Consider the following 12077-nt stretch of genomic DNA (forward strand, 5'->3'; position numbering starts at 1 on the left):
GAGGGTGGTCAGGAGGAAGAGGGTGGCAATGCAGCCCTTGTCCGCGTCTGGGCCTAACGCGTCCTGGTGGGCGCCGGCCAATACAACGGTCTGCCCCGGCTGTGGCGCCAACACCTCGGACGGTGCGATCCCTGCGCCTTGGCCGGTGGACGCCTGGCTGGTGCCGCTCTTCTTCGGCGCGCTGATGCTTCTCGGCCTGACAGGGAACTCGCTGGTCATCTTCGTCATCTGCCGCCACAAGCAGATGCGGACGGTGACCAACTTCTACATCGGTGAGCGCCCGGCGCTTCACGGTGCCGGAGGGCCACTCCGGGGGTCTACGAGAGGGCGTAGTGGCCGGGGGGCGCCCCTAGAGGTGAGTCGGGGTCCTCTCAGTTGGGGATTTCTCCGCTGCAGAGCTCCTGGTCCTTTTTCCCTACTGTACCGGTACCTTAGGCTGGAGGTCGCCAAATGTGGCGTTGAAGAGTTCCATCTTGACTAGAGTAGTTAAAAGGGAGGTTGGAGAGGGTGGTGCATGAAGCTCTGGCCCCTGCCACTCAAGGAAGATGTCTGATTGAAACGTGGTTCTTATAACACCGTGTGGGATGAATAAAAGGAGTGGGGGAAAGACCGCGTGGCCCACGGGCCCCCAGTTGGCAACCACTACCCCAGAGGCTCAGTTTATACGTTTGTATGATGAGGGTGCCCTACCCGGGTGAGTACTCACTCAGTCCGTGTTCTCCATTCTCTGTTGGCTGGCACCACTCAATTTGCAGATGAGAAAACTGAGGCCCAGAGGGCAAGGGCCTATTTGCAGTCTCAACAGGGGTGAGCACGGCCCATTACTGCTTGAATGACTACAAAGCAGGTGCTGGGTGGGGGGTGTTTGAAATATTAAAAAGTGAGAGGAAGCGCCCAACTTCTCTGCCCACGGATGCTGGGGTCTCTCTGGGTGCCTCCCGAGCCGCCCTGTTGGTCATTCGGACAAAGGCGAGACCCAGGAGGCTGGGCCAGGGTGCTGAATGGCTAGGGCGATGCGCCCCACATTCAGAACCCGCGCGTCCCCGGCCTGCAGCCAACCTGGCGGTCACGGACTTAACGTTCCTGCTGTGCTGCGTGCCGTTCACCGCTCTGCTCTACCCGCTGCCCGCCTGGGTGCTGGGCGACTTCATGTGCAAGTTTCTCAACTACATCCAGCAGGTGCGCGGGCTGAGGGCAGGAGGGCCGGGGGCGGAGTCTGGGTGTGGGGGGGGGTCGGACCTCCTGCGGGCCGGTGGGAGCCAGGGGCGGCTGTGGAGGTGGGCGGGGCAGAGTCTGGGTGGGGGCGGGGCCCGCCTCCCTGCGGCCTGGTGAGGGCCCGGGACCCGGTGCGGAGGTGGGCGGGGCGGGCACTGGGACTGGGTTACCCACCAGGGCTAGGGCAGGTACTGGGATCCTACTAGGATGGCTCTGCCTCTCCTGGTCTCAGTCTTGGGGGTTTCTGGCTACCCCCGAAGGCTCCTCCCTCCGCCACCACCCTGGGCTCCTTTCTGGCATCCCCTTCTCCTGCCCCTTCAACTGTGGGCCCTGGAGACCTTCCCGGGTCAGGTCCTGCCTGTACTCGAGTGGCTGGACAGTGGGGGACCCGCAAGGAGGGCGCGGACGGGGAAAGACCCTGACGGGGCAGGGGGCCACGCGCCGGACTCCCGGCCTTCCCAGGTCTCGGTGCAGGCCACGTGCGCCACCCTGACCGCCATGAGCGTGGACCGCTGGTACGTAACAGTGTTCCCGCTGCGCGCCCTGCACCGCCGCACGCCCCGCCTGGCGCTGGCAGTCAGCCTCGGCATCTGGGTGGGTGAGTTCAGTGTGGGGGTCGCACGGGCTGGGGGAGACAAGCCTTCGTCCCTGGGCTCACCCCCTCCCACTGCCTCGATCGTGCATCTGGGAAATGGGCGCACTAGCGCTCCCTGCAAGGGCGCCTGAGGGCGGGGACCCAAGTGGACCCGCGCCTAGCAGGCGCTCAGTGGCCCGCTGCCCGGGAGGCACCGGGGAGACCCGGGCCCTCTTGCGCCCCTCGTCCCCCCGGGGCAGGGTCTTCAGCAGGGCCCTGATGCAGGCTCGGCTGTCGTGTCGGCGCCGGTGTTCGCCCTACATCGCCTGTCGTCCGGACCGCGCACCTACTGCAGCGAGGCCTTCCCCAGCCGCGCCCTCGAGCGAGCCTTCGCGCTCTACAACCTGCTGGCGCTCTACCTGCTGCCGCTGGTCGCCACCTGTGCCTGCTACGGGGCCATGCTACGTCACTTGGGCCGGGCCGCCGTGCACCCAGCGACCGCCGACGGCACCCTGCAGGTGCGCGGCTGGCGGGCGGGGGGACGGGACGCGGCGTGGCTGAGGGTGGGGGGAGATACAGTAGCGGGGAGTGAGGCGCATCTACGGAGGCGGGTGGGGCGGTGGCCAGGGTTGGGGAGTAATTCGAGAGGGTCAAGAAGGGGAGCGCCCGAGGAGGGGTGTCGTCGCCGCCGGCCCTTCGCCTTCCCTCTTCTTCCTCCCGTCTCCCCAGGGGCAGCTGCTGGCGGAGCGGGCGGGTGCCGTGCGGGCCAAGGTCTCGCGGCTGGTGGCGGCCGTGGTCCTGCTCTTCGCTGCCTGCTGGGGCCCCATCCAGCTGTTCCTGCTGCTGCAGGCGCTGGGCCCGGCCGGCGCCTGGCATCCGCGCAGTTACGCCGCCTACGCGCTCAAGATCTGGGCACACTGCATGTCCTACTGCAACTCGGCGCTGAACCCACTGCTCTACGCCTTCCTGGGCTCCCACTTCCGTCAGGCCTTCCGCCGCGTCTGCCCCTGCGCTCTCCAGCCGCTCCCGCGGCCCTGGCGGCCCGGACCCTCGGACCTCGCGACCGCCGGCCAAACCCAGCTGCGACGCCTGGGCCACGCCAGGCCCCCCGAAGTCAGGCAGCGGTAGTCCCGGGCTGCGCAGGCTGTGCGTTCTGAGGGAACACGCTGTGTCTCTCTGAGCCCTCTCTGAAGGGATCGAGATGGGCCCCCTGAAACAGGCGGGTTTAAATAGCAGCTGCTATTATACTGTTTTTGCCCCAAATCATAAGAGTGTAAAGGCCTTGTCCTCTTGCAACATTTGATAGAAATCTACTGTATGTTTGCCACTGTTGATGTTGTAATTATTATTTGTGTTTCCTGAATTGAAGATGCTTTGATGCTGACATTTTCTGGAACTTTGGAGGAAGCGTCAATAGGACTTTTCACACACTGCCCTGTGGATGACTGTACAATTGTAAGCCTGTACAAATGCCATTTTCAGAGATACTAAAAAGTGAACGTGATGTCCATCTTATAATGGATGAAACAAGGTATTCTTCTTGGTACCTTGTGAGTGAGTGTTCAGAGTCCTGGCTGGAAAATCATGGGTGTCATTGAATAAATAGCAGAGACATCACTTTGCAGACAAAGGTCTGTATAGTCAAAACAGGTTTTTGCAGTAGTCATGTATGGATGTGAGAGTTGCAACAATCTTTATAGGAGGCTGAATACCTTAGAATTGATGCTTTTGAATTGCAGTGTTGGAGAAGACTTGAAATCCCCTTGGACAGCAAGGAAATCAAACCAGTCAATCCTAAAGGAAATTAACCCTGAATATTTATTGGAAGGACTGATGCTGAAGCTGAAACTCCAATACTTTGACCATATAACGTGAAGAGCCGACACACTGGAAAAGACTGTGATGCTGGAAAGATTGAAGGCACAAGGAGAGGGTGGCAGAGGATGAGATGGCTAGATGGCATCACCGACTCAATGGATATGAATTTGAGCAAACTCTGGGAGACAGTGAAGTACACGGAAGCCTGGCATGCTGCAGTCCATGGGGTCACAAAGAGTGAGACATGACTTAATGACTGAACAACAATCCAAGGGAGCAGGATTATTGCTACATAACACACCCCCAAATAAAGAGGCATATAGCAGCATCAGTGTATTTTTCAAAACTAGTGTCATTAAAAAAAATATTTATTTGCTTGGAGAAGGAAATGGTAACCCACTCTAGTATTCTTGCCTGGAAAAGTCCATGGACAGAGGAGCCTGGCGGGCTGCAGTCCATGGGGTTACATGACTGAGCATGTGTGCACGAGGGTGGAAGGAGATGGGTTGGTAGCAATAAAGTGGTAGAACTAAAAATAATAATAATAATAATAAATTTAAAAAATTTAAAAAATATTTATTTGCTGCAACGGGTCTTAGTTGCAGCACACAGCTCAGTTGCTCTGAAACATGTGGTATCTTAGTTCCCTGACCAGGGATAAAACCCATGTCCCCTGCATCATAAGGGGGAGTCTTAACCACTGGACCACCAGGGAAGTCCCCAGCATCAGTGTATCATTGCTCACAGTTCTGTGGGTGAGTGGACCCAGCCAGGCAGTTCTTGTGATTCATGGGTGGTACTGGGTGGAGCCGCCAACCCAGTGGCTGGACTGGGAAGGCCAGAGGAGGCTTTGCTCTCAGGCTGGTAGCCAGTGCACTTCCATGGCTGCCTGGACTTCCTCCCAGCAGGGCAGTCTGGACTTCCTCCTGGGCAGAGACTTCCAATTAGAGGAGGAGCTGCACAGCGTCCAAAGGCCCACAACCTCACCCCTGCTGCAGGGAGTTGTTGGGAGCTGTCAGGATCACAACCAGATTCAAGGTGTGGGGGCAGAGCCACCTCATTGTGGGTTCAACTGCATTTGTCTGTGGGGTGGGGGTGGGGGGAGGGCTAGGATCAGTCCCTGCAGGCCTCAGGCTTAGTCTCCCTGAAGGACAACTGCCCATCTCGAGGAAGGCTCTGTCCCCCCAAATTATTAGGGAACATCCTAGGTCTCCAAAGAGCCCAAATGTGCAGAGATGTTATGTGAGAAGAGGAGGCCATTCTGACATTGAAATTGTCCAGGCCCTTACCTGTGGCCTTTGCACAAGCAGGTTCCTTGTTGCTCCAGGTCACCCTAACCCTTGCTCATCTATCAAGTCTCAGCTCAGCTGCCTCCTCCTCCAGGAAGCCCTCCTGGATCCCAGCAGGCTGGGTCAGGCCCCTCACCTGTGCCCAGGGCTGCCCCATCTCACTTCTGACATCCCTGTGCTGTACTTGCTGGGTATGTATCTGGATTGGTCCCCAGTGTGTCTCCAGGGTTCCGCACTCAGTGGGAGTGATGAAAAGAGATGGTGTGTATACAGGGAATGGCAGAATTTCTCTATGAAAAGTGAATAAAAAAACAAACAAGGAGTTCCCTGGTGGTGCAGTGGACAAGAATCTGCCCTGTCTGCCTGCTGAAGCAGGGGACATGGGTTCGATCCCTGGTCCAGGAAGATTCCACATGCCAAGGAGCAACTAAGCCTGTACACCACAATTACTAAGCCCACATGCCCTAGAGCCTGTGCTCTGCAACAAGAGAAGCCACCACAATAAGAAGCCAGGGCACTGCAATAGACCGTAGCCCCCACTCACCACAACTAGAAGAAGACCGTGAGCAGCAACGAAGACCCAGGGCAGCCAAAAATAAGCAAACAGTTCAAGGGGACTCTTAGGCATCTATCTCAGAGAAATAGAAACTTCTGTTCACACAAAACTATGGCTTCCCAGGTGGCACTAGTGATAAAGAACCCATCTGCCAATGCGGGAGACATAAGGGTCACAGGTTCAATCCCTGGGTTGGGAAGATCCCCTGGAGGAGGGCATGGCAACCCACTCCAGTATTCTTGCCTGGAGAATCCCATGGACAGAGGAACCATGTACAGTCCATACCACACACACATGATCATAGCAGCTTTATTTGTGATACTCCCAAACTGTCAACAAACCAGACATCCTTCAGTGGGTGAGTAGTTGAAAAAAACCATGGGCTGGTCCATCCACAACTGCTCAACTGTTCTAAGTTATGAACACACTGTTGATACACACACACCCACGGCAGATTTCTGGGAATGATGCTGAGTGTAGGGAGGAAGCCTGCGAAGGTTACATAAGGTATGATTCCACCTGTGTAACCTCCTCAAGGTAACAAAAATATGGAATGGAGAGCAGATGCAGGGTGGCCAGGGTAGGAGGTGATAGGAAGCAGACAACATGCGGGACCTTTGTGATGGAGCCACTCTGTCTCTGGATGTGGTGGAGACACAAACCTGCACATGTGACTGAACTGCAGAGAAGGAAAAGGGCACACACGAGCACAAATGAAACGGGGGCTCCAGATCCACAGGTGGGACATAGCAACCCTAATACCCTGATTCCAATGTTGTACTACATAGTTTTGCAAAGTATCACTGTTGGGAGATGCCTGGTAAAGGGCGTGAGGGAGCTATCTCTGCATTAGAATCCATAATACTCTTGAAAAAAAGTTTTTAAGAAATGATGTGAAAAGCTTGAAAGGGGACATCTAGGAAGCAGCATCTTCACAAAACTTCAGACCCTTGCTTTATCCTCAAGTCTGTTCATCTGAGGACTGTTTTCAGAGCCCCTTCTGTGTGCCAGGTGCTGTGTGTGAGGCACCCTCCGACCCCTGCCCATACAGAGCCCCTGTCTAGTCGGCAATGGGGCCAGTAAGTGGCAAGCTACTGAGATAGATGCAAATAAAAGCAGTGCAAAGGGTTACCAAGGAGATATGGGTGTCCTTTGTGAGCAACTGTAAACCTGACCATGATTCAGGGAAGGCTTCCTAGATGAGGTGAAGCCAGGAAATGTGACCTCAGCTCAGAGGTGGGGAAAGAGCATATCCAATGGAGGCCACAGCCAGTGCAAAGGCTGTGAGGCAGGGTATGCCTGGTGGATCTTAGAAATAGGTGGGAGGCAGGTAGGGCTTCCCAGGTAAGGATGGGAGATGAGAGAGGTGAGAACAGAGAGGTGGCAGAGACCTTATAAGCAAGGAGATGTACTGGGTCTTTCCTGATTGGATGGGAGCCATAGGAGGCTTCTCAACAGGGAGGGGTGTGGTCTAAGGTATGAGGAGATTTTTTTCAATTCATTATATCATTATTATGATTACTCTAACCTTTGTGGCATCACCGACTCGAGGGACATGTGTTTGAGTAAACTCCGGGAGTTTGTGATGGACAGAGAGGCCTGGCGTGCTGCAATTCACGGGGTCGCAAAGAGTCAGACACGACTGAGTGACTGAACTGAATTGAACCTTTGTGGGGTGCCAGCACCAGGCCTAGGCCAGTGCCGCTGATTTGGGTGGGGATGGAACCTGAAACCACAGCATGAGAATAAACCCCAGAGGTTAGGGTGGGTCAGGAGAGGGGTTAATTTCAATTTCAGATAAATAAACAGTGACAAAATTTTTAGTATCATTATGTTCTGTGCAAAATTGGGATATATATAAATTATTCGTTGTTTTGCTTTTCAATTGTGGTGCTAGAGAAGACTCTTGAGAATTCTTTGGACTGCAAGGAGATCAAACCAGTCAGTAGAGGAGAGTGAAAAAGTTGGTTTAAAACTCAATATTCAGAAAATTAAGATCATGGCATCCAGTCCCATCACTTCATGGCAAATAGATGGGGAAAAAATGGAAATGGTGAGAAACTTTTTATTTTTGGACTCCAAAATTACTGCAGATGGTGATTTCAGCCATGAAATTAAAAGACACTTGCTCCTCGGAAGAAAAGGTATGACCAGCCTAGACAGCATATTAAAAAGCAAAGACATTACCTTGCCAACAAAGGTCCATTTAGTCAAAGCTATGGTTTTTCCAGTAGTCATGTATGGATGTGAGAGTTGGACCATAAAGAAATCTGAGCCCTGAAGAACTGATGCTTTTGAACTATGGTGTTGGAGAAGACTCTTGAGAGTCCCTTGGACAGCAAGGAGATCAAACCAGTCCATCCTCAAGGAAATTAGTCCTGAATATTCTTTGGAAGGACTGATGCTGAAGCTGAAACTCCAATACTTTGGCCACTTGATGTGAAGAACTGACTCATTTGAAAAGACCCTAATGCTGGGAAGGATTGAAGGCGGGAGGAGAAGGGGATGACAAAGGATGAGATGGTTGGATGGCATCACCGACTTAATGGAAATGAGTTTGAGTATGCTCCGGAAGTTGGTGATCGACAGTCCATGGGGTCGCAAAGAGTCGGACATGACTGAGTGACTGAACTGAACTGAAAGGAAATCAACCCTGAATAATCATTGGAAGGACTGATGCTGAAGCTGAAGCTCTAATACTTTGGCCACCTGAAGCGAAGAACCGATTGGCTGCAAAAGACCCTGATGCTTGGAAAGATAGAGGGCAAAAGGAGAGGAGGCTTAGGGTTAGAGAAGGATGAGATGATTAGATAGCATAACGGACTCAATGGACGAGAGTTTGAGCACACTCCAGGGAGATAATGAATGACAGGGAGCCTGGTATGCTGCCGTCCACGAGGTCACAAAGAGACGGATATAACTTAGCGACTAAACAACAATAACAGCAAATTCCTTGTTTATTGGAAATTCAAATGTAACTGCAAGCCCTCTGTTTTATCATCAAATCTACCCGGGGGCATTTCAAAGGAGCCACAGGAAAGGCTCGGCTGGCCTGTTTCCTCATCCGACAGGGGAAAACTCATTTACAAGTCAAACGGCGCCCCCTGGCGGCCTTGGACTCGAGGCCCGGCCTCTGGCTGCATCCAGTAGGTACCCGGCAGGGGGCGCGCGCATTCCGCGGAGGATGGAGTCCACCCCACAAAGGAACCCCAGCGCTTGTAGGGAGTCTCTCCCCAGTAGCCCAACCTGGACCCCCAGCTCAATGTGTGCCCGCTGCAAAATAAGTCACGTAGAGCTTCATTATGAATGTCCTGGGTCTCCTGGGCCCCTTCTATGAAAAAATACTACTAATATTTTGCTGCTGCCTTGGTATAAAGACAAATTATTTTAGGGTGGATTCATGACTATACATTCCTTATAATTATACTCGATTTTTTCATCTTATTCTAAGTTAAAATTACATTTTCACAGACCCTCGCTCGCAGAGACAAGGGAGCCTGGAGGCCAAGTGTGGGTGACAAGAGAATGTCCGAGTTCAGGGGGTTTTGGGGGCTGAGACATTTTGAGATTGAGATGGTGAATAGTTCAATTTGCCCTCCACCTCTGTGCAGACAGACATCAGAAATACTGCGGGATTAGGGAGGACAGAGGGAACCTGTGAATTCATTCATTCAGACAACTTCATGTGTCAGGCCCAGCCTCAGCACTGGACTTGCAGCCAGCTATGCTCAAGGCTGACTAGGTTAAATAAATACAGCTGTTTTGAATAGAACAGCCTGGAAAAAGATAAAAGAGTATGACCCAAGGTTCCAGTTTGAATGAGAAGGCACAGCTGGGAAAGGGCGGGCCAGGCAAGGGAATGGCCAGGGCAAAGGCCCTGAGGCAGAATATGTTTGAGGAGGAATATGTGTGGAAAGGTGGGCAGTTTGGAATCTGGGTAAACTTTTATTTATTTATTTAAATAATTTATTTTTAGTTTATTTGGATGCACCAGGTCATAGTTGAAGCATGTGGTATCTTTAATTGTGGCATAGGAACTCAGTTGCAGCATGTGGAATCTAGTTTCCTACACACATGCATGCTGTCGCTTCAGTCATGTCCGACTCTTTGAGACACCATGGACTGTAGCCCGCCAGACTCCTCTGTCCATGGGATTCTCCAGGCAAGAATACTGGAGTGGGTTGCCATGCCCTCCTCTGGGGGATTTTCCTGACCCATGGATCTTGAACACGCGTCTCTGGAGTCTTGCATTTCAGGTGGGTTCTTTACCAGTAGCACCACCTGGGAAGCCCCCTAGTTCCCTGACCAGGGATCAAACTTGGGCCCCCTGCATTGGGAGTATACTCTTAACTGCTGGACCATCAGGGAAGTCCCTTGGTGAACTTTTTAAAAGGTGCCCCCCAACCCTGAATGGAGGGCAGGATAGGTGTCTTGAGGGGCTCAGTGAGAATCAGGCTGGTTTTCACAGGTGGCCCACAAGCTGGTTTGGTCAGGAAAACTTACAGGGCTGGGGTCGCTGTACTCATTCTCCAGTTTGGGAAACAGAGACCAGAGAGGGGTCCAGGCTAACCTAAATTCACACAGCCAGGTGCAGCCCATACCTGCTGCCTATCCCTGGAGGAACCAGCAAAACTGGGGTCAATTCCCAGCTAGCTCTCTGCGCTAAAAATAGGACCCCCTTCACTAAAGGCAGCTGAGAATCTTGCAGCCCCTCACCCTGCTGGGCCAGGCTCCTCTGGGAAGTTGCCCCCAGCTCTTTAGAGAAAACTGCTTTCCTCTGGAAAATGCGGGGGGCTAGGTGGCACCCCTCCTGGCCCCCAGGAGACTCCCCTCCACGCCCCCTTCCCTTTGACCAGAGGGGAATGAGATCCTCAAAACCACTGAAGGAGGAGTGAAGGTAAACTGACCCATTTTAGAGAGGGGAAACAGGCACAGTGAGGCTCATCCTCCTGTGCGGGGGAAAGGCAGGGCTTGCATCCTGATGTTTGGCTCTTTGGTGGAGGGGGGGCTTTTCTGCACTTTGGAACTGACCTGGGGCCTGGTCCTTAAAGGACAGCTTCCCTCCCCCAGCTCATCTGGGTCTCCAAACTCTCCTCTCTACTGGGGCAGGGCAGTTATTGCCCCTCTGGTGGCAGGGGCGGTGAGGTGGGCAGATGGGGGGGGTGGATGTTTAATAGCTTCAAGGTGGAGGCCTCCCTGTCACCTGCTGTCAGTAGGCTATAATGGCACAGGGGCTGGAAGGTTGGGTTCCTGAAAGGAGGAGGCAGAACTCTGCCTCTGACCATCCATCATGGATGGGGGTGGCTCCCTTGCACTGTCCCTGGGTTTGGGAATCCCCCAGAGAGGCAGGGCCTCAATGGGGGTGGGTGATATTGAGTGCGGGGAGGACCCCCAGAAGATGGCAGTGCTGTCTGTTGTACTGGAGGGGCTGCACACACACACCCCCAATCACAACTCAAGACCAGGGACTCCAGTCCCTCCCCATAGGGGCCCTCTGGGTGGCCCCCGCCTGCTCTCCATGCTCTTGCTTTGCTCTTATCTGGGTTGGAGCCTGGGCCCCTGCGATTAGCTCCCAGGGGAGGCCTCAGGGGCTCACACCCCCAAGCCCCACCTTACCCCAACCTACTCTGGCCTCAGTTTCCCCCGCTGTCTGAAATGGGGACAGACGTCTGCATTACACAAAACTGTGAACTTCATGCGTTGGGCACATGGCCGCGCGACTGAGCCCTGCTCAGAAGATGGAAATTATTATTGAATTATGATTACCCACAAGATAACCTTGCCTCTCCTTCTGGAAGGTGTGGGCGGTCAGGTTTCCAAGGTTGTAGGGGGTGGGGAGTGGGGAGGGTAGAGGTCATCAGGACTTCGCGATGAGCCCTCCCAGGAATCCTGGACGCCATCCCACGGGTTTGCCAGTTTGGTGCCCACGGCTGGCAGTCTCTCCCTCTCCCAGACCCCCCTTCCACCATGCAGCGCCCTCATCGCAGAGCCCTGGCCCTCTCCCACCGACCCAGCACTGCTCTCGTTTCCTGTCACCGCAGATCCTTTGTTTATCAAGTCTCTAATCCCCACTTTACAGACTTGGAAACCGAGGCACCAATCCTGGGGGTGAAGTCTTTAGCGCGAGTGGCTTAGTCCAAGGGACAGAGGTGAAACTCTGAGCTCGGTAGGTATATCCTCGGCGGTCGTTACAACAGGTAGAGGTCCCGGACCGGGCTCCTGTGCCCTAAGCCCATCCAGGAGGAGCCCCAACTTTCTCCCCTCCCTCTTCCCTGGATCGCTTCCAGCCCTGCCTGCCCCCTCGGTGTCCTGTACACTCTGGCCCACGGAGAGCACATTATCGACCGTCCCTAGATAGGGGCGGGGCATACCGCGTCCCTGTTCCCCTTCCCTTTTATTATTTATTATCATTTAAAGGGGCCGCGACTTGAAAATTTCCGTCCACTCTCTCCCCTTCCCTAACACCCCTGGGCTCTTGGAGCGTCTTCGGACCAAGCGCGGGGGGCGAGGGGGTGTCCGGGAAGGGGGAGGGGGCCTTACGAGAGCCCTCCCCACGTCCCGGGCCGCGGCGCTGAATCACCGGCGAGGTATTTGCATCTGAGAGCGATTTGTCACCCGGTGATTT

At 54.2% G+C, this 12077-nt stretch overlaps 2 protein-coding genes across 2 annotated transcripts in view; both read left to right on the forward strand.

Moving 5' to 3' along the window:
* The first annotated feature begins 28 nt into the window (after positions 1 to 28).
* On the forward strand, positions 29 to 3905 carry KISS1R (KISS1 receptor). Its single transcript, XM_061149394.1, has 5 exons — positions 29 to 272; positions 1055 to 1179; positions 1678 to 1813; positions 2075 to 2307; positions 2519 to 3905. Exons 1-5 carry the CDS (start codon positions 29 to 31, stop codon positions 2915 to 2917), a joined length of 1137 nt encoding a protein of 378 aa, XP_061005377.1. The 3' UTR covers positions 2918 to 3905.
* A 7974-nt stretch (positions 3906 to 11879) lies between these two features.
* Positions 11880 to 12077, forward strand: part of ARID3A (AT-rich interaction domain 3A) — a 35623-nt gene continuing 35425 nt past the window's right edge. Inside the window, exon 1 of the mRNA XM_061151174.1 lies at positions 11880 to 12039. The gene's annotated coding sequence lies outside the window, so the exon portion shown is untranslated. The remainder of the gene's footprint in view (positions 12040 to 12077) is intronic.

Source organism: Dama dama, chromosome 9, assembly GCF_033118175.1.
Source record: "Dama dama isolate Ldn47 chromosome 9, ASM3311817v1, whole genome shotgun sequence".
NCBI lineage: Eukaryota > Metazoa > Chordata > Mammalia > Artiodactyla > Cervidae > Dama > Dama dama.

Excerpts from the sequence above, each read along its gene's own strand:
- KISS1R (XM_061149394.1), top strand. The coding sequence starts at position 29 with ATGCAGCCCTTGTCCGCGTCTGGGCCTAACGCGTCCTGGTGGGCGCCG. Across the intron at positions 273-1,054 it reads GGTGACCAACTTCTACATCG|CCAACCTGGCGGTCACGGAC; the intron begins GTGAGCGCCCGG and ends CCCGGCCTGCAG. Across the intron at positions 1,180-1,677 it reads TTCTCAACTACATCCAGCAG|GTCTCGGTGCAGGCCACGTG; the intron begins GTGCGCGGGCTG and ends CGGCCTTCCCAG.